Source organism: Zingiber officinale, chromosome 1A (assembly GCF_018446385.1).
Source record: "Zingiber officinale cultivar Zhangliang chromosome 1A, Zo_v1.1, whole genome shotgun sequence".
NCBI classification, from domain to species: Eukaryota; Viridiplantae; Streptophyta; class Magnoliopsida; order Zingiberales; family Zingiberaceae; genus Zingiber; species Zingiber officinale.
Genome location: NC_055987.1, coordinates 192,640,156 through 192,663,287, shown reverse-complemented (window position 1 = coordinate 192,663,287; position 23,132 = coordinate 192,640,156). Strand labels below are relative to the sequence as shown.

The window sequence follows — 23,132 nt, the reverse complement described above, 5'->3', positions numbered from 1 at the left end:
AATTTAAAAGTAAAAAAATTATCAGGACCTAAGTGAAAATTTGGAAAACTTTATTACAAGCTTTTCTCTATTTTCTTAAAGCTCCTCCGAAATTCAAATATTCAACATTTTTTCCTTTCCAAGTCCTAATTAGCCGAGAAAAGGAACCGGTGTTTTACTGGATCGCAGAATCAATTGGATTCGCCGATTTGGGGCGAAGAGGGTGGCGCCGCCATGTCGGGTCGCTTGCTGAGGCGAGTCCTGAAGGAGCGGGATGAGAAGACGATTGCCTTCCCCGATCCTTACACCGAAGCCAGCACCGTTGACGATGAGGATGAGGATGAGCAATCCAATTCCACGGCTGCGACAGGCAGACTCACAAATCCCTTTGATCTCCTCGACGGCGAGGTTGGTGGTCGCTAACCTCTAATTCTAGGGCATTCTCCTTCTGTGTTTTTTTTATTATTTTTTCTCCTTTGGTTAAAGATAGGAATTGACTGCTGTTTTAGTTTCTCTTCTTAATTCATTTAGTTGAATTTGATTGTTTGCGTGCGATTCGCAAGGGAAAATCGGAATTTTTTTTTTCTCTATACTGCCTGCTGTGACTTGTATGCGTTAAAAAAAATCTAAGAACTCAAGCCATCTCATGCTGTAAAGTGATTGGAACGACTCTAGCTGCTTTAGTTGGCTTCATTTAGCTGGGCATTCTCTCTGTTGCTGGTGTTTCAATTTTTAGTTTCATATCTTCTCCCTTTTGTTTGATTGCCACTGTAACTTATCTTCTTTGTGAAGTTTTAATTGATACTATTTTCTCTACCGAAATTCAGCAAAGTTAATGAAATTTTATCTTCAGGAGGATGATCAACTTCAAGACCAGTCGCATGATACCACTGTAAAAGAACCTACAGCCAGGAAACCTGCTGGGACTGTTCCGTCTTCTAATCAGAAATCAAAGAAAAAGAAGAAAAAGAGCAAACAGAGCTCAAAAGCAGAAGAGTCGATTGACTCCATTCTAGAAGAGCTTTCAATCAATACAAAAGCATCTGGCAATAATAGTTTGCGTGAAAATGCCAATGAAGTTCACTATAGTGGCAAGAAGAATGGCGTACCTTCGATCTTAGTGGTTGATCCAAAATTTCTAAAAGCTGAGAATGAGCTGCGGAAAATATTTGGTTCTAAAGTGGTCAACTCTTTTGAGAACCAACGCAGTGTTGGCAGTTCAAGACAAGTACATGGTGCAAGACGTGCCAGCTATAATTTCAGGAAGACATTTCTTGCTACTCCATTAGGGCATTGGCCTCGATGGGATAATTCCTTGACTATGGAGCTCCTAGAGACGAAGGATGGGGTGCAATATTTTAGGTACTCTTTTGTTATCCACCACTTAGATAGCTACTGAATTGTGCCTTCATAGTTCATGGATTTTCATTTGTCCTTGTTAGGTTTTTCAGTTAAATTATTATGAAGATTTGGAGATTCCAATATTAGATTCGCAAAATTGTTTCATGTATTATCTTATTTTTATTTATTTTAGATCATTGCATATAAAAAACATTAGGGACTTGCAGTGCATATATCCGTTTCTACCCATGTCAATGAGTACATCATTTAGGTAGGCATCCTATGTCCTTGAGAAACAGAAACTTAGTGTCATATTTATTTGAATTCATTCAATACATATACAGAAACTTATAGGGTTATTTTCCCTATGTAGTTCCCTCCCCTTAGGTTGGTCCATATACAATTGAGCTATGATTTATTTACAATTTGGCCATCAATACATACCTAGAAATTTTATGTGGAACTGTGTGAATTGTTTACATTACACCTTCCTAAGATGTTTTTATGATTCAGGTACGTGCACTCCCCATCTTATAAATTTGCACAAGAAGCATTTGAAATGGCAAAAGCTGCAAATGACATAAATGCAATCGGCGCTGTCTTGGCACACAATGCCTATCATATAGATGCTCTATTAACCTTTGCTGAGTTGTTCAAGTATTCTGGAGAACATCAAACATCTTCTGAGACAATTGAAAAGTGCTTATATGCATTAGAGTGTGCTTGGCATCCACTCTTTACTCCCCTGCAGGGTAATTGCCACTTGAAATATAACCATGATACAAACAAACCATTATTTTTAACCCTTTTCAGCCACATGAGGAACATGGACAGACGTGGATGTCATCGGTCAGCTTTGGAGGTTTGCAAACTTCTACTTTCACTAGATTCTGATGACCCGAAGGGAGCACTATTTTGTATTGATTACTTCTCTATTAGAGCACAAGAGTACCGATGGTTGGAACAGTTTGTTGAGGAGTATAGATGTGACAACTCATTGTGGTTGTTCCCTAATTTCTCATATTCTCTGGCTGTAGCTCGTCTCCATCTTGAGCATGAGGACGACGCTAGTGGTGATAAAGCCACATCTACCGATCTTATGAAACAGGCCTTGATGCTTCATCCTTTGGTGCTCCAGAAACTAGTAGCCAAGGCACCTATGAAGGAGGCGGTATGGACCCAAATACTGAAACACCCCTTTTTTGGTTCAGCAGAAGCAGGAAGCCCCTCACTTGAGCACCTGATCAATATCTATGTTGAAAGGAGTTATATTTTGTGGAGGTTCCCGGAACTGCAAAAACTATTGAAGGATGCAGCTTTTCTAGTGATCGAATCACTTAAAGAAAATAATAGTGAAGCCAGGGACTGGGATTGTGTAAGGAAGGAAGCTTTCTCCTCTGAAAAGAATGAGTAAGTTGTGTAATTTTTTACTTTTGTCTCAATAGCTGCAAATTTCATAATAGATAGTCGAGTTTCTAGATCTGAATTTAGAAAGCTCAATTTTTTGTAGTATGGCATGACAAATGAATCTCATTCTTAGTTAAGCAACTTAAAAATAGACTCGGTATTTTGACCACGTATGAGTATGCCTGGAGAATACATGGAATATTTCGACATCAATCCCAGGTTTTGCATTTGCAGTGTACTTTTTTCTAAGTGTCTATTTGACTTTCTCATCATGTGGCAGGTATTCACATCTAATGGTATCCGATTTCTCTGATGTGATTCCGACAATCCCCCCTGAAGAAATACGAGACTTCATGGTTGGCCCTCCACAGTTGCATGAGATACAAGATGCTGAAAGAGAGGCTATCCCCGTGCGTGCCCGTGCTGCTCCGCGTGAGATCATTGGCCGCAACGCTGCAATCGTCTTCCTCGAGTCGCTATTACCTTGGGCTGACTACGGAGTCGACAGAAACAGAGAACCACATGACCATGACCAAAATGACCACGGCCAAGATCAACAGTAGATCAGTTTGGTGGCCAGTGATCTACTCTTCCTTTTGCTTTGTTTTGTATCCTGAAAGGAGTTTTCCCCCTTTTTCTAAGCTTCAAATGCTTTCATTTTATATACCTTCCTTTTACTTTTGCTTGCATGCATCCTGTGTGTCTCGATCATGTCCTTGATTTGGTAAGATAGTGTTAGAAACGCAAGCTCCTCTATATATTTTTTAATCACTCGAAATGAATTTTAGTTTTGATCAATTTGCTCACGAAAAGAAACAACGTAGCATTAAAATCCTTGTGAAATTATGTCAAAGATAAGAAATGACCCTACAAAATAATATCTACAACTATGACAACCAAATAATAATAACTTAATTCACGTGAATCATGCATTAATTATCAAAAAAGAGTGCCTTCATATCTCATAATTATAATCATCACATGCCTCTTAATTAACAATAAGCGAAAAACTAAATGTACAAGTGGCATTTTTTAAAAACATAAATATGTTTTTAATTAATATATTTTAAGTGCTCGTGTAAGTTGACATGTAACTATCAATCTAGAACCGAGATTTATTCCATGGAATTATTCAAAGAATTTATCAATAATTTATGGCATATATGTGTGTCTATGTATGACTTAAACTCCAAGAAATAAACTTATGTGTTCCCACCTGTAAAATAATAATTTTTTTTACATGTCATCATTGACTCAGGAATAATACTATATTGTTCGGCATCTTGCTGCTTCGATGCCAATTGACTATCTCTCATTATTAGTCAACTCATTGCGGCTGTCACGCCGCGTGTGCAAGCGCCACATCACACGTGGAAAATGCCGAAAATATTGAACTTATTGTGGGTCCGAATTTTCACTTATTCTTCACGTTATCATCCTACTTACCACGTCAGCGAAACCGCCAGTCACGCGGCAGGATCGCGGTCCAGGATCGTCGACGCCACTGCAGGGTCCACGCGGCCGCAAGATGCCGACGTGACCCACACGCCACGCGTCTGGATGCTTCTGGCGCAAATGAGTTGCTGACCCGACACGCGACACGGGTGCCAAAGTTTAGTACGTCGTTAGACAATTCATCTTCGGTCGCGGCACCCGCACGGCTGGCCAATGGAATGAGAGGGTAGAAGGGAAAGTGAAATAAACAATTGATCATCTTAATTTTTGTGGTCTAAATGACAGCTCATGCCATCTGTCATCTTCCTGTATGCATAACATCAGACAAATTATCATTTTGCTTCTCAAATTTTATTAATTTAAAAGATTGAGGATAGACAAACGGAAACCTTTCAGCGTACGATAAAATAGTTAAATGTTAGGGTGCAAACTTAAAATTTAGCTAACAGGTAGGAAAGACACACGGCAACCTTTCCATTAAAAGGGCCAATAAATGGTCGTGGCAGCACAAGACAGGGACGAGATGGAGATTAGCGAGATGGGAAGCAGCTGCTTTGAAGCGGACTTCTCCGAGGAGAGGCGAGAAGACGAGGAGCCGAAGGTGGTGGCGGTGGAGGAGGAGGAGGTGATCCTGTGGAGAGGAAGATGGGTAGAAGAGTCGTGGCCGCGGAAGAGCGGCGAGGTGATGCTCGAAGGGTACATCGACGCGGAGGACGGTGGAGAGGAGGGAAAGAATGGTGTCGGGAGGACGAAAAGCCTGACGGATGAGGATCTGGAAGATCTCAAAGGTTGCCTCGACCTAGGGTTCGGGTTCAGCTATGAGGTGATTCCAGATCTCTGCAGCACGCTCCCAGCGCTGGAGCTTTGCTACTCGATGAGACAGAGATTCTTGGACGAGAAGCAGAAAGGGTCGCTTGATCGCTCTTCTTCGGGTGAATCAGTCGATCTGTGCCCGACGCCGCCGTCGCCTCCCATCGCCAACTGGAAGATCTCTTGCCCAGGTAAAATGAAATTTGTCTAAAAGAACTTGTTTTTATCGTCGTATAGGGATTTGCTTTTCGTCCTAGAAAATCGACCAAATTTTAAAAATAAAAAATAAAAAAATTGTGCGATTTGTGAACACTAGCTCCTACAGAAAAGTTGTCATCTAACAATTTGAGTCACAATTGTGCATTATCTGATTCATCTTTCGCTTGTGTTGTTTCCAGGAGATGATCCGGATGATGTTAAAGCACGGCTGAAGTATTGGGCCCAGGCTGTGGCTTGCACAATCAGATTGTGCAATTAAATATTGCATTTTGAGTTCTTAGGGTGATTGAAACAATGTCGATTGATTGGTCGATTGGATACTACCTGATGCTATGGTTATGAGAGGAGCGAACTCACCTCGGAAATACACCACAATGAAAACTGAGGCATCATAGAAGATGACATGAAGCCTAGAAGACTTAAATGCTGAATATTGACGTCCTGATGTCTTGGATCAGACGAACAGCTTATAGTAGTACAGGTTCTTAAAGAGAGGATATTTGTTTGTTTGTTTGTTTGTTTTGTATGGAAGGTTAGATTGTCAATAATGATTGATGTAACAAGAAATGGAAATAATACTAGAAGTTGATGTTGGATATATGAATAGAGATGAAGTGAAAGAGGCATGGAGGTTCTTTATCAATGGGATTTTAGTCCTACATTGAAAGTTTCAAAATAAATTGATTGGTTTATATTGATTCGCATGTTTTGATAATATGAGGAGAGACTCTCTCTTACGTTTGAATCATGTTGATTTGTGTGTAAGCATGACTTGCGTGCGCAAATGTAGAATCAAAATGGTCGAGTGAAATAACTTGTCGAGTAACGAAGCATAGTCGGCAGTGGGATGAATCTATTTCAAGAAAATTACATTCATCGCAGGTCTCGGTTCACTTAGTGCGTACTCCCAGTCAAGTTCTACGCATCGTCTTGCCCGATCGATTCGCTCGGTCAAAGGCTCACTTGCCTGGTTGTTTCATTCGCCCGGCCAGCCTTTACACCCGGCTAGTCTCAAGTTCAACTTTGACCCGTTCGACCGTCATTTCGCTCATTCAGTCACCCTGTTGCGCTACCTAACCGACCACTTGGCTGCTTCGCTTGCGTGACCGCACGTTCGCTCGGTCTATCTGCTCACCCAACCGCTCACATCACTTACTCACTCAATCGGCCTCTCTGCCCCAGACAACCTCCAACTCACTCGACCACTCGGCCTCTCTACCCGGACAACCTCCAACTCACTCGACCACTCGGTCTCTCTGCTCGCCCGATCGCTTGCATCACTCACTCGCTTGCTCGGCCTCTCTGCCCGGACAAACTCCAACTCACTCGACCATTCGATCTCTCTGCTCGCCCGACCGCTCGCATCACTCGCTCAGCCTTTTTGCCCGGAGGACTTACAGCTCGCTCGCTCGCTCGACAACTATGCCTGGTCGGCCTGACTACTCGGTCAGCCTAACTCTCCAGACGCTCAGCTTGCTCAGCTGCTCTGTCGGGTCGAACTCTCCATTTGCTCAACCGCACTATCTTGTCTACACTCAGTCTCGGCCGCTCGAACTTTGCTATGCAGACGCTCTGCTTGCTCAGCCACTCCGCGGATAGTAATTGGCAAAAATCAGCCTCTGTTGGTAGTATGAGATTATCAGCTCAAGTCATCTCGACAGATAAGTTAAATTTAATTTCGTGTAATTTAAATTCAACAAAGTCCCAAATATCTCCAGCAGATTGTGTTGGAACCCTAAGGTGTTTTGTTGTGATCAAACAAGTTAAGTTAGGTTATGTTATGTCTAACCCTTGTGTCTAAGTGTGTAGGAGCTTAAGAACACAGGAAGTCGAGCGGAAGACGCGGCTAACGAGAAGGACGGCACGGGGAGAGAGCCGATGGGCTCGGTGCGTCCGAGGGACGAGGTGACTGCGGAAGAGTACACCGGTGGACGAGAAGAATGTACGCGACGTTCGAGGGACGAGAAACTATGAAGGAAGGTTGCTCAAGGAAAAGGCCGAAACTTGGGTTCGGGTGAGCCCTATTCCGGATGGCCGAGATCACCCAAGCTAGCGGAGCCGGAGCGAAAAGATCCGGACCGAGACGAGTTGAACCGGAGAAGGAAAAAAGTCAACTACTGTTGACTATAGGGCTCCGGGCGCTCGAAACAGCCGGGGGCGCCCGGAACCCTTCCGAGCGGCGGGGGCCAAAGATATTGACCAGATCGAGTCAAACTCGATCTGAACGTTGGGGGATAAAATTTTATCCCCCCAGGGGGCCCGGAACTCCTTCGGGGCGCCCTGACCAGTACTATAAATATAGCACTGATCTGCATAGCTTAATCATTCAACTTGTAATCAATTTCTCTGTGCTTTACTTTTTTGTTTGTGCTGTCAATGCTGTAAGATGCTACTCTGCCCAGAGGAGATCATCAGATAGTGCGTCGTCTTTTCTTTAGATTAGCAATATTCTGATTGCAAACCAAGTAAACCCTCTGTGTCTGATTTCTTTAATTAGTCTCTTCTTTTTATGATTACAAGTGTTTACTAATTAGTTGAAAATCTGAGAAAGGTTAGATTTATTTTTGTAGGGCAATTCACCCCTCCCCTCTTGCCGACCTCTAAAGGGACCAACAAATTGTTTTGTCTAACAATCTTGAAATGGACTTGATTCTGTTAAGATAGACACAGGATAGAATGTTGAGGTGCAATAGATTCAACACATAAAGGCCCCTTTCGCCTCGATTGAAATTATGTCAATCAATCATGGAGAAAAGTCAGAGAAGTTTAGTGGATTGAACTTCAAGAGATGGCAACAGAAGATGATCTTCTACTTGACCACACTCAATCTGGCTCGGTTCTTGACCAAGGACCCTCCCAAGAATACTGAGGATGTTGATGAGCAGACCATTAGTGCAGTGGAGGCATAAACTCATTCTGAGTTCCTTTGCCGAAACTACATCCTGTCTTGCCAACTGCATAAAGAGAACGGATAAGAAGTTATGAAAGTCCATGGACGAGAAGTACAAGACAGAAGATGCAGGGACCAAGAAGTTCATTAATATTGTGGGTCGATTCCTGGACTACAAGATGATTGACTCCAAGACAGTGATCAACCAAGTCCAGGAGCTTCAAGTGATCTTGCACTAGATCCACTCAGAAGAGATGATTCTGAGTGAAACCTTCCAGGTGGTTGCTATCATTGAGAAACTACCTCCTGGCTGGAAGAACTTCAAAAATTACCTGAAGCACAAACGGAAGGAGATGAATGTGGAAGAACTCATTGTTAGGCTTCACATCGAAGAAGACAACAAGAGTTCAGAGAGAAAGTTGTTCTCTCATGCTACTGTGAAAGTCAACGTGGTCGAGCACGGTCAAAACTCAAAACGGAAGAACCCCAAGTCTTCCAAAATGGGACTCAGAGGAGGCATCAGTAAAAAGAAGTTCTCTGGAAAGTGTTTCAATTGTGACCGAGTGGATCACAAATCTTCAGAATGCAAAAAGCTGAAGAAAAAGCAGGAGACCAACTTAAATGATGGACCAGAAATGGGTGACCTCTGCGCAGTAGTCTCGGAATTAAACCTGGTCGGTTCAAACCCGCGGCAATGGTGGATCGATACTGGAGCCATCAGACATGTGTGCTGCAACAATAAGCTGCTCCACAATTTCGAAAAATTCACTCAAGACAAGCAGTTCATGGGGAACTTAGCAACCTCGACACTCGGACGCTCAATCTCGACCGGTCAGACTCAGTCGCTCGGACTTTACTGCGCAAACACTCTGCTGCTCAGCTACTCCACGGACAATAATTGGTAAAAACCAACCTCTGTTGATAGCTTGAAATTATCAACTCAGATCATCTCGATAGATAAATTTAATTTAATTTCGTATAATTTAAATTTTACAAATTCCCAAATATCTCCGCCAAATTATTTTATCTAACAATTGATTCTGTTAAAGCGTTCGTTCATCCATTTTGTAGAAATGATACTGATGGATTGGATAACTGGCGACTTGACTTCTGGATGCGGTGACCTTGCAATCTGTCATTTCTATATCTGTCTTGCTACTTCACCATGTAAAATTGTGAAAAGCAGTGGCTTGTTAGGCTATCCTATCAGAATGGGGCTTGGTCAATTTCCAGCATAACTTAGAGGCCCATTAATTCTCCAGGTATTTATCAATCACATTGATTACAGGAAGCATGTGGCTTTTAGTATGCCAAAACATATCCATTAATGGCTTTGATGTCCTTGTTCTCTTTTGTGAAGCTGGTTACTGAATAGTCAAAATGCTAATCTAGTGCATGGACTTCATTGTTCATATGCTATTTATTGCAAATAGCTGTTTGCATCTCTGTTTTCTTTTATCACACAAGATTGATGACTTCAACGTGTGTATAGTAGTGCAATGAGCAAAGACGAGTAGGATTGTTTGAGAACTTTATTTTGATATATTCCATTGTCTGTGTTTAATAGGATCTCCTTGATGTGGAGATTCATTGAGTGACTAGGCCATTCAATCCAATGTGCTTGCACTCTCATCATGTATGCATTTGCTAACTTGAGAATACTTGTAATGATTATTATGGAGCTTACTAGCTGATCAGATTTGTAGTCAAAAGGGAGTTTTTGGTTCCTTAAGAGCTTATTATGCGAGATTTGCTTATATCTATAGATCTTCAGCATTGTTGCAAGAAGAGTTGACAACAGTCGGATTGATCTCCCTTCCAAAAACGTCACAAAATGGAACAGATTTCCCAACAAAACAGCTTTGAATTTCTTCTGAAAATTCCCTTGTGCCATATACAGCTAATAATTAGGTGGGGCGCTTTGTATATATCCTTTTTGATCTTGATACTCTCCTGGTTTCTGACGACGACATCTTTTCTTTATTTTTCCTTTTCATTATCCTGTTCATGTTTTTGGAACAAGTTCCATCAGGCTGGCCAACAGTTGGATGCACTATTGTGCTTCAAAATAAATTTTTAATAGATAATAACAAATAATTACAGAGTGCTTTCGCGCAACAATAAATTTATTATCAAGTGATTTGATAGTTAAATTTTAGGGCGAATTATATTTTATCGTCTGAGATTTGATTAAAGTATAAAATGATCCTTGTGATTTCAAAAGTAAAAAAAAACCCTTGAAATTTAGCTAAAGTAACAAAAACAAAGCCTCTTGACTAGTCGACGATACTAGTCAACCGACAAAGATAAGAAAAGAACATATATACCCTTATGTTTCAGCGGGGAAAAAAGTAAAAAATTATCTAAAGCAGCTAAAAATTAACTAAAGTAAAAAATTATTGTAACTTGAGAGAGTCATTCCACTGATCGATTGTGTAAATCTTAAATCCACAAAGTCAAAATATCTTTGATTACAAATTCTTTACAGAAATGTATCTATTTTAAAATTTGTTCTCTTCGTCTTATGCTCCAAACCAGTCAGTGAAATGACACTCTCAAGCTGCAGTAATTTTTTATTTTAGTTAATTTTCAACTGTTGCAGATAATTTTTTACTTTTTTCCAGCTGAAACGTAACGGTATATATTTCTTTTTCTTATCTTTGTCGGTTGACTACTATCGTCGATCAGTCAAGAGTTTTTTTTTATTACTTTAACTAAATCTGAAGAACTTATTTTTGTTACTTTTGAAACTACGAGAGTCATTTTGTACTTTAACCAAACATAAGAGGATAAAATATAATTCACCCTAAATTTTAATAGTGGAATAAGCCTCTTGTAATACAGGAGACCTTGGACCTTGCATTGATTTGAGATTCGTTCACATTTTATAAATATTTTACTGCTTATTTCTTCTATAAAATTGAAAATCACAAAAGTTGCTGAACCTAAATTTATTTATTTATTTACCTATATTATTTGAGATCGGATTGAGATTCTTGAGAATTATTTGTCCTTTTCTCCAAATCATTATATATAAAAATAAAAAAAGGATCATGGAATCACTGCACTGCACTAAAGTATGAGCAAACTTTTTTTTTCATCAAAAATAAAAAAAAAATGAAGGAGGGCCCCTAAATATTCATATCTCTTTCCCAATATTCTCTCCCATGGGCAACCTTTAATATATGCATATCCTAATTAAGTGGAAAATGCAAATTTTCATTTCACTCTAAAAACAATCATCTTTTCAAAGTTTTACCTGGAACTTTCAAATAATTAAAATATTTTTAGATTTTTAAGACATTTATCCTTTCTTTACTTGGTAAAAGAAGATATAAATTCAAATGGTATTATAAAAAAAGAGATAATTGTAAATGACAAAGTGAACATTTTAAATTATAAATATCGAGTCTTGCATAAAGTTGTACAAATAGAATAATAATTAATTATAAATATCAAGTTCTTGAATCTTGTTAACAATATTAACTAAGTAATTTTAGAGTAGCGGGTCACTCCTAGGGCTTTTAGCCTTTGTCAACAATTAAAACTCTACATTATAGAAGGAAAAAAAAAAAGTAGGTTGATGTTTTTCATATTGTAAGGAACTTGCATATTAAATCTTTCTCTTGAAAAATTATGGCCCAAATTAATTTAAGAGTAAATTTATTTTCTAATCTTGAAAGAAACTTGCAAAGAAAGGAAAGACGAGATTTGATGTAAATTAAATAGATGGAGTGTCATTTAATAAAACGACCAAATAACTTTGATGTGTAAAGGAACTATAAAACTTATTTAGATGAACAAGAAATAAAATAAAATAAATAAAAATAATAAAACAAACACATGATTGATCCAGTCTGTGCATTATTATATTCCTTTTATCCTTTATATCTTTTAAATTAATTAATTAAGATTATTATTTTCATTTATAAACTAAGGCCATCTCATTTATTATGTACACAAACTTTTCTAAATATTATTATTATGATTATGATTATGATTATTATTATTATTATTATTATTATTATAATTATAAAGGAGGTCACTATTCATAGTTCTCCCCCTTAAAATAGTTGCTTTTGCTAAAAGTTTCTCTTTTTTTTTTTTACATTTTACTCAGATTAATTATAAATTATCACTCCTCCTTTGTCCTTATCTAATCAATCTTCTTAATTTAATTTAATTATACATATATATATATATATATATATATATATATATATATATATATATATATATATTATAAATTTTTAGAAAATGTCAATTTAAAAGGGGTAATGAAAGAGTGAATTGGATTATTTCCAAATTAAATTAAATTAAGAAGATTAATTAGATAAGGACAAAGGATATTCAATAAAGTAATTAAAGATATTAGAGAGGGCATTTTAGAAAAGAGATATTTAGGATGAAATTTCTCCTTTTATATTTAGGGAATCGTATTTCCTGAAATATCATTTGCCTCCTTAGAAAAGGTTAGTAGTTAAAGACAAGCTCGTCTGCATCAATCATCCTCTTGCAAAGTTTGCATCTCCGATCCCTCCTCCTCGTAGGCGCCGTCGTAGTTAATGGTGTTGCAAGCCTGATGGGCATTGGGAGCTCGAGATCCCGGAGCAGCAGCGACAGATCGTTCCCGGAACGGAGCTTCTCGAGGGAGCAACCCTACGCTTGGGGGCAGAACAGCTTTCCGGCCCACGACGTATATTCTGAGACTCAGCCAGCGCCGCCGCCGCCGCCTTCATGGGAGCAGAGCTACAACGACAACCCGGCTCCTCCTTTGCACCGGACCGCCGCCGCTACCCGTACGCGACAGCTGCCGCAACCATCGGAGCTGCAGACTTCCGCGAAGCCGAGGCTGGATCGGAGGTATTCGAGGATAAGCGACCAATATAACTCACTTGCGGAGGTAAATTTTGATTTCTGTGAAGATCTACGGAAAGCTTAGTTTATTAGCTACAATTGTTGAGTGTTTAAGCTGGTAGATTTCTTTCATGTATTTAGATTGTGAAGAAGTTTGAATAATCTTTGAAACTAATTAGGATAGCTTTAGTTTGTGGCTTAATTAGCAGATCTTTACTTTCTGAACAACTGAATTTTACGCTAGTCATCTATATAACTATAAACGTTCAACATGTCTCATCTTTTGAGTTCATTTCCTCCCTTTTTACCTTCCTCGCTTTTATGTGAAAACAATTTGGCTGAATTCCAAGAGTTCATAATTGACCAGCCTTGAGAAAGGATCACTTCAGCGACTGAATATCATACTGAAACTGGATGTTGGAAAATGCCACTACAAATTGTTCCTGTATAAAAAATTTGTAATTTTTTTGTGGTTTACAAATATTGGCGTTGTAAAATCCTTCCCTTATTGAATAAAATCTATTCAATTTATATATAGTATCTAGTTCTCGTGGAATAAGCAAGCATGTTAATGTTTCTATCAGGTTTTAGAGGCTCATTATTCGAATTCTTTTTCTTTGCAATCAAAAAGGGTTTCCCCTAATCAAATTGACCAAAGTTATAAAGGACTAATCATTACTATTGCACATCTCTAACACTACTCAAGATCATTAGGAGAAGGAGCATTAGGAAGAAAGAACTAAAATCAAGTGTGCCATCTACTATTTATAAGAAACAAGGATTGTGGAAAATATATCGTTATTTACATTTGAGCAGTGAGTCCTACATACGTTCTTACTTGAATTAACATGGTAATGGGTATATAGAAATATACAAAACTTGTAATGCATGTAAGATGGAAACCTAATAATTGTAATAATGGAGTTGTTAACACTATTTACATTAAAACTTAAATGAACAAAAAAGGTGTATGTAATGATTGAGGAAATTGCTAATGGAGAATCCGACTAGTAAGTCACTTGATTAGAGAACTTCAAGAGATAGATTTAAGATTGATGTAGCAATTTCCTGTTCTATTTATCATGAGGCACTTCTATGAAACCAAACTACCTTATGACCTAGTGATTGTACTACATACTGTTGGTGCATGTGGAGCCGGTAAGAGGGAGATGAATTGCCCTGAAATTACAAAAATACCCTTCTTGATCTTTCAACTAGAGTTAGACAAACACTTAATTAAATTAGAACGAAATAAAAAGAAAATACGAGACAACCAGGTTTACTTGGTTTGCAATCGGAAGATTGCTACTCTGAGACAATGAAAGCTCACTACGATCTCCTTCAATGAGTGAATCCTTGGAGGTGAAGAAGCCTCGTACACACGTTGAAGAATAGAAAAGAAAGTACAGAGTATGGAAATAAAAGTATAGAAAATGTTGTTCTAAATGAAAAAGACCGGGGCTCAATTTAAAGCCCACTAGTCAAAAATAGCAAACAAATCGGGGCTCTATTTAAAGCCCACTAGTCAAAAATAGTCGTTTGCTGACGTGTCATCTCCGGACGCTTGGACCCTCTCTGGGTGCCCCCTGTTGTGCGCTTTATCTACTTGCAATGGCTACTCAACGGTGTAAAGATAACACTTTATCCTTGTTCGGGCGCCTGGACCCTCTCCGAGTGCTCGGAGTGCTACTGACGTGGATCCCAATGTCATCAGCAACAATAGCTCCTCGACAAGGCACCTGTTTTGATCCCAGGTGGTCCGAGCGCCCGAACCCTCTCCGGGCACCTAGACTCCGGGCGTTTGGACAAGTCAACACTGTGTTGACTTGTCTGATCTTCCACTCTGGTCAGTTGGGTGATTCTCCGACCATCCAAAGTTGGGCTCACTCGAACTCAACTCCGGCCTTGTCCTCGAGCAGTCTTCCGCTCCGGTTTCTCGTCCCTTGAAAACGCTGCGTGCATCCTTCTCGCTCCACCGGCGTACTTTTTCATAGCTTCTCGTCCTTCGGATACACCGAGCCCGTCGGTTCACTCCTCGTGCCATCCTTCTCGTCCACCGTGTCTTCCGCTTGACTTCTTGTTCCTAAGTTCCTGCACACTTAGACACAAGGATTAAACCCAATAGGACCTAACTTAACCTAGTTGACCATATCAAAACTTACCCAAGTACTTACACATACTCTGTCTTTAGTTTTTGACATACTCTGTCCCTAGTGATTAGCACATTTAACTTTACAATGACAAATTTGCTATTTGGTATTAACCCGCCATTACTTTCAACAAATGTTGGGACATTTTCATATTGTTGTTAAAAATTTAGCCAGCAGCTAGGATTTCCTGTATGATCTAGATCATTGAAGAAACCCTTGCTGTTAAGGGACTTCTAATTCTTTTGTTAAAGCCTTGAATCTCAACACCGTACCAAGTTCTTACATCATGGTATTGATTTTATTCAAAGCTTTGGGCTTCTTGGTGCTTTTCTGAACACATGCGACAAATGACCTGTCTTCAAGCTTCAGTATTTGTGAGAATTTAAATGTTCCCTCCTTCATTTTCTTTCATCTGTGTCAAAGATTTCTTTCCAATTACCAGCACCACACCTTGACAATCTAAATAGCCATCTATCATTCTTTACAGTCAATCACTTTGTTCTATTGTGCATTTTATGCTCATACTATATATCCTGTTAGCAGGGTAGTAACTTTTGACAGTGACTGAATGACTCTTGATGCCTCCCCATTCAATGAGTAACAGGACGCTTAATTTTCTCTGAGAAGTGATATGTAATAGCTTAAGTTACAATAGCTTTTGGATGATGAGTTAACAGATATTAGTTGTATCTGTGACAGATTTTGTTTCAGCATGTTTTCTATTCTTTTCTCTCTACTTAAATAGTTTGAAAATTCCAATTTTCAGGTTACTGAAGCTCTTTCACAAGCAGGTCTTGAGTCATCAAATCTTATTGTCGGGATTGATTTCACAAAGAGCAATGAGTGGACTGGTTATTTTTTGCCTGGGACATTGTCCTTTATTACTTATTTGCTACAAATTGAAATCAACTATGCTGACATAAGATATCATTTGATAATCAGGTAAACGGTCATTTAGAGGTCGCAGTTTGCATCATATTAGTGATTCTCCAAACCCATATGAGCAAGCAATCTCTATTATTGGACAAACCTTATCAGCATTCGATGAGGACAACTTGATCCCATGCTTTGGGTTTGGAGACTGTAAGTTTATCTGATTTGAGGTGCTTTTAAAAGCAATTCTCTTTTCCCCGCTGTGATACTAAATACTTTTATGATTTCAGCATCAACTCATGACCAGGATATATTTAGTTTCTATCCTGATGAGAGACCATGTAATGGCTTTTCGGAGGCTCTAGATCGTTATAAAGAACTTGTTCCAAAATTGAAATTAGCTGGTAATTATGCTACATTACTATTTCTGATGTAATTGCCGGACAATTTATTCTGGGTTGATTAAACTTCCACCTTAATTTACTCCAGGTCCCACCTCATTTGCTCCAATTATTGAAATGGCAGTGACCATTGTGGAAGAGAGCGGAGGGCAGTACCATGTTCTATTGATAATTGCTGATGGACAGGTATACTTTCTGTAGTGTATGTCATTGTTTTCATGGAAATTTGGGTGGTTGATTCTATCCAGATACAGATGCCTAGAAACAAAATGGAGTCAATGGCATTGCGATGAATTGGACATCAAGTTTGAAGAGTCCTTTTTGTCAGCTCTGGAACTTTTGTGTCTTGTTCTGGCTCTACCCATGGGCTATTTATCTCCTTTCTCACTAATATTGTGCAAATTCTTTCTCTTATGCTAATTCTTGCTTAATATCACATGCATCTCTGATGAATACTTATGATATACTTTCTTAGTTTTAGAAAAAGAATCCATCGTCTTCTCTATTTTCTCCGTATTTCTTGTTGCTGCCATGACAAGCTATTCTCTACACTTCTCTTTCTTATAAATCCTTTGTTTGCTGTAGTTCGCTTCACAATCATATGTATTTTTTTTAATGGGAAATGTCAACGCAGGTTACAAGGAGCGTGGACACTGAATTTGGACAATTGAGTTCCCAAGAACAAAAGACCGTTGAGGCTATTGTGAAAGCTAGGTAAAATTTGCACTTCAAAATTTGCAACTATATAGCACTCCAAAATCCAAATATGATTTTTGATATGTTTTAGTGATGTTGGTTAGTACAAGTACGATTGAGCAGTATGGAAGAGATGGAAAGGGATAACTCCTAACTTATATATCTGGATTCTTTGGTTTCAGTGATTTTCCTTTGTCAATAATTCTAGTTGGAGTTGGAGATGGCCCTTGGGACATGATGAAAGAATTTGATGATAACATTCCTGAACGAGCCTTTGACAATTTCCAGGTAAACATTGTTGTATGCCCTCTTATAAATTTACACTAGGTTATTTTATCTTAAGCTGTATTTTTCCCTAGTTTGTAAATTTTACCGAGATAATGTCAAAGAACATGCCTGAAGCTAGAAAAGAGAGCCTATTTGCTCTTGGAGCACTGATGGAAATACCTTCACAATATAAAGCAACACTTGAACTCGGAATTTTAGGGTACAGATTTGAAGTGTCTTTCAGTTTTCTTCCTACTCATAGTACAGAACTACATATTGCCGAACCATGTTCTCTTCTATCTTATTGGTCTTGAACAGTCGTCGGACTGCAAAGTCACCAGAAAGGGTCCCTCTTCCTCCACCAATTGGAGGGTATGCAGCCTCTGTCGGTTCAAACAGTTTTAAATCAACCAGTTTCAAGCGGACTGAACCTACATACTCGAGCTACGAGACCTCAACTGTTTCTAATGCAACTCCTTCTGCACCAAGTTCTTCTTACGATAATCATGTACGCTCTCTCATTCCTTGTATGCACTTCATATTGTGTGATATACTATCTTGTTATTGTTCACTGTGATTCTCTGCTGTTTCTACTCCCTGCTGCTTACAAAATTACTTCATTCCCTTTTGCAGCTTTGTCCAATTTGCCTTACAAATCCGAAAGATATGGCTTTTGGTTGTGGGCACCAGGTGAAATTTCCATTAACTGTCTGATTTTAGTTTTGCTCTGCGGTAGTCGTAATATTTCAGAATATCTTGAGCTACTAACATTTTCAGTTGGATTAGTATCAGAATCTATCCTATGCTTTGATTTTCTATTAACTTATTGTTTGTACTGAATTATGCTATAATCCGGTTCTAAGATCCATTTTGCACTTTAGAGAGATGATACATTTTGGAAGTTATCACTGTATTTTTTTACTGATCAAACATGGAAACTTTTTGATACAATTGACATGTTCTTGCTCCAATTTTGTCTCCTACCAGACGTGCTGCGAGTGTGGTCCTAGTCTTGAGACGTGCCCGATCTGCCGGACTCAAATCACTACCCGAATAAAGCTCTACTGAGGCGGCATTGTTTCAGACACTCCATGCCGCAACCAGAGCGCAAGATAATGATCATTCCATAAATCGAACTCTTTCCTTCTGGCCTATTTAGTTCTTTCTTAGATTCAAAAGTACTGTAATCTATTCTTGGTGGCACTGATTTAAGCTTCTGTACATAGAACCTAGCTAGTCCTCGATTTTTCGTTCAAGTCGATCATCTCACTCTGCATAGCTCGCTTGCAACCAAGAGAGCCATGTGGCATCTCATATCATGAACGGATCATGCGTCGAATTCTATAAAATTGATTCGAATCTTTAAGAAAATAATTTTATAAGCTTTACGATTCATTAAACTATCTAAAGAATTAATTTTACGTTAGATGTAGTTTTAAAATATTAATTTGCTTTGTCAATGCTCGGGGTTCGTTTACACATTTGGGATTTAGATATTTGTTACCCTGTTTCTGGAGTGTTCATCTCCTCCACCCATATAATGCACCTGGCCGCATCGTCGTCTAGATTACCTACCCCCGACCCAATTTGCCTCAACGGAGACTATTGTTTTTTTATTAAAAAAAAACACCTATCTTGTTAGGCAAATTAACTTTGAGAGTGATTGATTAGGTCTCAAATAAATTTTTTATCGGTTATTAGAATAAATGAGAAGGAGAGTCTTGGTGTAACGATAAAATTATTGTCATTAGGGGTGTAAATGAGTCAAGTCATTTGTGAGTTATTCGAAGTTCGATTCAATAAAAGTTCGTTTGAGCTCGTTTAATGAGGTTCGTTAAGATAATAAAACCAAGCTTAAACTTTACAATATTCGACTCGTTAGCTCGTGAACATGTTGTTAAGCTCATAAATCAATTTTTAAATAAAAAAATAATAATTTTGATATTGAATTTATAGATTTTACACTCTACTTATGAAAAACAGACAAATATATTAAATTTATTTATTAGAATAAAATTATAAATTTTAACAACAATATTATAATTTTTTAAAAATATATAATTTAATTTTTAATGAATATTTAAATTTATAATTTATATTTATTAAGTTCGTTTAGGTTCGATAAAAGCTCGAATAAGCTCGTGAGCCATGAATATATTCGTTAAATAAAGCTCGAGCTTGGCTCGATTATATACGAGCCAAACTCAAACATCCAAGAGTTCGGCTCGACTCGACTCGGATCGATTACATCCCTAATTGTCATGTGATTAAAAAATCACGAGTTTAAATCCTGAAAACAAACTCTTATAAAAAGTAAGATAAAATTATGTACAATGATTTTTTTTTTTCCGAGACCTCACACAACGAGAACTTTATGCACCGAATTACTATTTTTTATTATTAGAATAAATTAAAAAAAGACCTCGGTCAAAACCTCAAGAAAGAAAAGAACTTTATTGATAAGGAGCAGTGGTGAAGGTAGGTAACATGAGGTCCATATCGCCCCAAGAGGATAAGAAGAGAACCTCTATCACATCCTTTAATTATAAACTCTCACTTGCTTCAAACTGCCCACGCGACTAAAGAAGAAGAGGAGGAGGAAGAGGAGGAGTTTGTTCTGTTTCTCATGGCCGCCACCATTGCCACCATGTCGCTTGTCAAGCCCCAAACCATGGCCACCGCCTCCCGCATCAAGCCTACCATCCGCAGCAAGCCCGTCTCCATCCCACTCCCCACCATCACCGCACCACCGACGGCTTCCATCATCGCCGGCGCCGTCTTCTCCTCCCTGAGCCTCTCCGACGCCGCCTTCGCCGCCCAACGGCTGGCCGATCTGGCGGAGAGCAGCGACAACCGGGGCCTCGCGCTGCTGCTCCCCATCGTGCCCGCCCTCGCCTGGGTGCTCTACAACATCCTACCGCCGGCGCTCAACCAGTTCAACCGGATGAGGAGCGATAAGGGGGTGGTCGTCGGGCTCGGTATCAGCGCCGCCGCCGCCGCGGGGATGATGGCGGCGCCGCTCAGCGCCTCGGCGGGTGACGTGGCGACGATCGCCGATGCGGCGGCCGGAGATAACAGAGGGCTGCTCCTGCTGTTTGTGGTGGCACCGGCGCTTGCGTGGGTCTTGTATAACATCTTGCAGCCGGCGTTGAACCAGCTCAATCGGATGCGATCTGAGTAATCTGTCAGCTTATATTTGCAATTGTAGGTTTAATAATTAAAACGTGTGTTTGTTCATACTGCCCAAATTCATCACTTTCTTCTCTCTCTTTTGTTTTTTCCTACTTCAAACAATATGATCCCTTCCGTGATCATTTAAGACAATACAAATATATTAAGAGACTTCCAACATTAATAAAAATTGAAAAAAAAATTAACATGACTAAGGATGAGCATTTAATTAATTCTATCTATAAATTAATTTAATTAATCAAAAATTAATTTCATATTAACTAATTAAATTAAAATTTTACTAAAATTAAATTAAAAATCAATTATTTTGATTAACACTAAATTACCTGAATTTATTTGAAAATAATAAAAAAATTATATAAAATTAATACGAAATTAGTTGAATGTTCGCATAGTATAGCTTGTACCCTATCAACTGATAACAAGAGAATGAAATCGGGATAAATACTAGTCCCTAGCTAGTATAAGTAAAAAGATACATATTGAAACAAATAGTTCTCGTGATCCAGAATCAAAAAAATTAGAATTTGTAACATGAAATAACTTGTATCTATAGAACATTGACGTAACATAGATAATAAATAAATAGGAGTTAATATCATTCCTATTGCCATTACAAAAGTAATTAGTATTTTTGACATAAAATTACTAGTAATTATTCCAAAAAAAAATTAATGATTCTGCAACAAAACCACTCATTCCCGGCAATGCAAGAGAAGCCATTGAAAAACTACTGAACATGGTAAAAAATTTTTGGCATTGGCCCCCCACAAAAATTTCGTCGAGATAAACAAGACCCATTCTATCACAAGTCGTTCCCGTCAAGAAAAAAAATGCAGCATCAATAAATCTATGAGAGAGTATTTGTAAAATGCCCGATTCCAATTATGGAACCAATTCCTATAATTGTAACACCCATGTGAAATACAGAAGAATAGGATATTCTCTTTTTCAAATTCCATTGACCGAGAGAGGTCGAAGCTGCATAGATTATTTGAATAGTTTCTATTATTACCAACCAAGGAGAAAATATGGAATGAGCGTGGAATAATAATTCCATATTGATTCGAATAAGTCCATATGCTCCCAGAAATTGATCCCTATGATTGAAGTTATATACTCTATAGCATAGGACTTATACACATAAGCAACAGAGAGCATACAAGGGCTTTGGAATATTATTTCCGAGCACTGAAACGAAACTCATTCTTACCACAAGCTTTTAATAATATGGCCGTGATATGTCATTACGTGCAACTATCTCTACTATAGAAAGAAGGAAAAAAGATCCAATTAACTAGTAAATACTAGAATGAAATAGGTTTTCTACATATGCGTCGTCTAAAGCAACGGTTTTTATCAGTTGTAGCAAGTAAAGAGATTTCACGAGAATCAAAATTAAAAAGAAATAGATAAAGCCTATATACTCCATGGATAAAGGATTGAATTGATAGAGAAAGCACCGTAAAGATCAATTAACAAACTATTTGGTTGATAGAGTTAAGAACTACTTTGCTTATTTATCCCGTGATACAGGATAAAAGTTAAGAATCAAATTATATAATAGAGTTGATCCACTAAGGTATTGAGCAGCGGTGTAGCATCATATCCCAAAGATCGTAAGTTTTTTTTTCTTATATTATATTAGGATATTAGGGAGGAAAGTCTTTTTCAAAAATTCTATATCTATATTATATAAATTCCATATATGCAATTGAGATAGTTACCTTTCAGAAAATTCTAACACTATGTTTTAACACTATTATATAAAGGATATAGGATCAATCCATACTTCATTCCTCTGAAGGTGAGAGAAAAGATAACCCAACAAAAATGGGATACTTTTATGACAATATGACAAATTTAATTCAATTAACATATTAACATAAGGTAGATTAAGACGGGGCACAAGTAAAAAGAATTGATTGTTGAGCCATATGAGGTAGGAAACTCTCAAGTACGGTTCGAAGGGAAGGAGTTACCTATTCCGACCGAGGAGAATACGCCATTCTACAAGGTGATTCTGAAATTGCAGAGGCTTGGTCCGATCAAGCTGCTGAGTATCAGAAACAAGCTATAGTGCTTAGTCCGAGTATTATATTGAAGCACAAAATTGGTTGAAGATCACGATTCAAAACTACTACCCTTTTTAATTCATTAAAATTAGGTGTTGAATCCATCAATCAAATCAAATAGATCGTGTTCCCATGAAAGATCCAATCAAGAGTTTCATTATATCCTTTCTTTATAAAATCATTGTATGGTATCTCATAGGGATAAAATAGTATAGAATAAAACTAATAAAATAGAATAAAATTAATAAAGCTAGTAAAAGAAAAATACAAGATACAGTGGAATGAGTAAATATGAATAAGATATAGTAATGGATCTTATTAATTCTAATGAATGATCTTGTGATTTCTAGTAAAGAAATAAAATATTTTATAGAAATAGATTTACATGGGTACTTATACATTCAGATATAAGTATACTAACCCATCCAACATAGCAGTCAATCTTTCTGACTCAGCTCATCGTCCCCCAATGGACTCTCAACCACCTAACCTAGCTAGCCCAATCATGCACAGATACAAA

The 23,132-nt window shown here is 38.2% G+C and overlaps 4 protein-coding genes and 1 pseudogene across 4 annotated transcripts; 4 read left to right on the top strand and 1 right to left on the bottom strand.

The window, feature by feature from the left end:
• The first annotated feature begins 129 nt into the window (after positions 1-129).
• Positions 130-3,525, top strand: LOC122038953 (transcription factor 25-like). Its single transcript, XM_042598932.1, has 4 exons — positions 130-387; positions 833-1,341; positions 1,834-2,730; positions 3,008-3,525. The coding sequence occupies exons 1-4, from the start codon at positions 214-216 to the stop codon at positions 3,288-3,290; spliced, it is 1,863 nt and encodes a 620-aa protein (XP_042454866.1). The 5' UTR covers positions 130-213; the 3' UTR covers positions 3,291-3,525.
• A 1,135-nt stretch (positions 3,526-4,660) lies between these two features.
• Positions 4,661-5,809, top strand: LOC122038952. Its single transcript, XM_042598931.1, has 2 exons — positions 4,661-5,183; positions 5,391-5,809. Exons 1-2 carry the CDS (start codon positions 4,676-4,678, stop codon positions 5,468-5,470), a joined length of 588 nt encoding a protein of 195 aa, XP_042454865.1. The 5' UTR covers positions 4,661-4,675; the 3' UTR covers positions 5,471-5,809.
• A 6,785-nt stretch (positions 5,810-12,594) lies between these two features.
• On the top strand, positions 12,595-18,601 carry LOC122038951 (E3 ubiquitin-protein ligase RGLG2-like). The gene is made up of 11 exons (XM_042598930.1): positions 12,595-13,004; positions 15,875-15,959; positions 16,051-16,191; positions 16,272-16,385; positions 16,471-16,568; positions 17,017-17,096; positions 17,261-17,366; positions 17,438-17,565; positions 17,664-17,853; positions 17,979-18,035; positions 18,333-18,601. Exons 1-11 carry the CDS (start codon positions 12,684-12,686, stop codon positions 18,411-18,413), a joined length of 1,401 nt encoding a protein of 466 aa, XP_042454864.1. The 5' UTR covers positions 12,595-12,683; the 3' UTR covers positions 18,414-18,601.
• A 1,299-nt stretch (positions 18,602-19,900) lies between these two features.
• LOC122013900 (photosystem II core complex proteins psbY, chloroplastic-like) lies at positions 19,901-20,582 on the top strand. Its single transcript, XM_042570116.1, has one exon. It carries the CDS (start codon positions 19,972-19,974, stop codon positions 20,524-20,526), a length of 555 nt encoding a protein of 184 aa, XP_042426050.1. The 5' UTR covers positions 19,901-19,971; the 3' UTR covers positions 20,527-20,582.
• Positions 20,583-20,854: 272 nt separating this feature from the next.
• LOC122008928 lies at positions 20,855-21,785 on the bottom strand (annotated as a pseudogene).
• Between the last annotated feature and the right edge of the window lie 1,347 nt (positions 21,786-23,132).

Excerpts from the sequence above, each read along its gene's own strand:
- LOC122038953 (XM_042598932.1), top strand. The coding sequence starts at position 214 with ATGTCGGGTCGCTTGCTGAGGCGAGTCCTGAAGGAGCGGGATGAGAAG. Across the intron at positions 388-832 it reads TTGATCTCCTCGACGGCGAG|GAGGATGATCAACTTCAAGA; the intron begins GTTGGTGGTCGC and ends TTTTATCTTCAG. Across the intron at positions 1,342-1,833 it reads GATGGGGTGCAATATTTTAG|GTACGTGCACTCCCCATCTT; the intron begins GTACTCTTTTGT and ends TTTATGATTCAG.
- LOC122038952 (XM_042598931.1), top strand. The coding sequence starts at position 4,676 with ATGGTCGTGGCAGCACAAGACAGGGACGAGATGGAGATTAGCGAGATG. Across the intron at positions 5,184-5,390 it reads CTGGAAGATCTCTTGCCCAG|GAGATGATCCGGATGATGTT; the intron begins GTAAAATGAAAT and ends TGTTGTTTCCAG.
- LOC122038951 (XM_042598930.1), top strand. The coding sequence starts at position 12,684 with ATGGGCATTGGGAGCTCGAGATCCCGGAGCAGCAGCGACAGATCGTTC. Across the intron at positions 15,960-16,050 it reads AAAGAGCAATGAGTGGACTG|GTAAACGGTCATTTAGAGGT; the intron begins GTTATTTTTTGC and ends TTTGATAATCAG. Across the intron at positions 18,036-18,332 it reads CTTTTGGTTGTGGGCACCAG|ACGTGCTGCGAGTGTGGTCC; the intron begins GTGAAATTTCCA and ends GTCTCCTACCAG.
- LOC122013900 (XM_042570116.1), top strand. The coding sequence starts at position 19,972 with ATGGCCGCCACCATTGCCACCATGTCGCTTGTCAAGCCCCAAACCATG.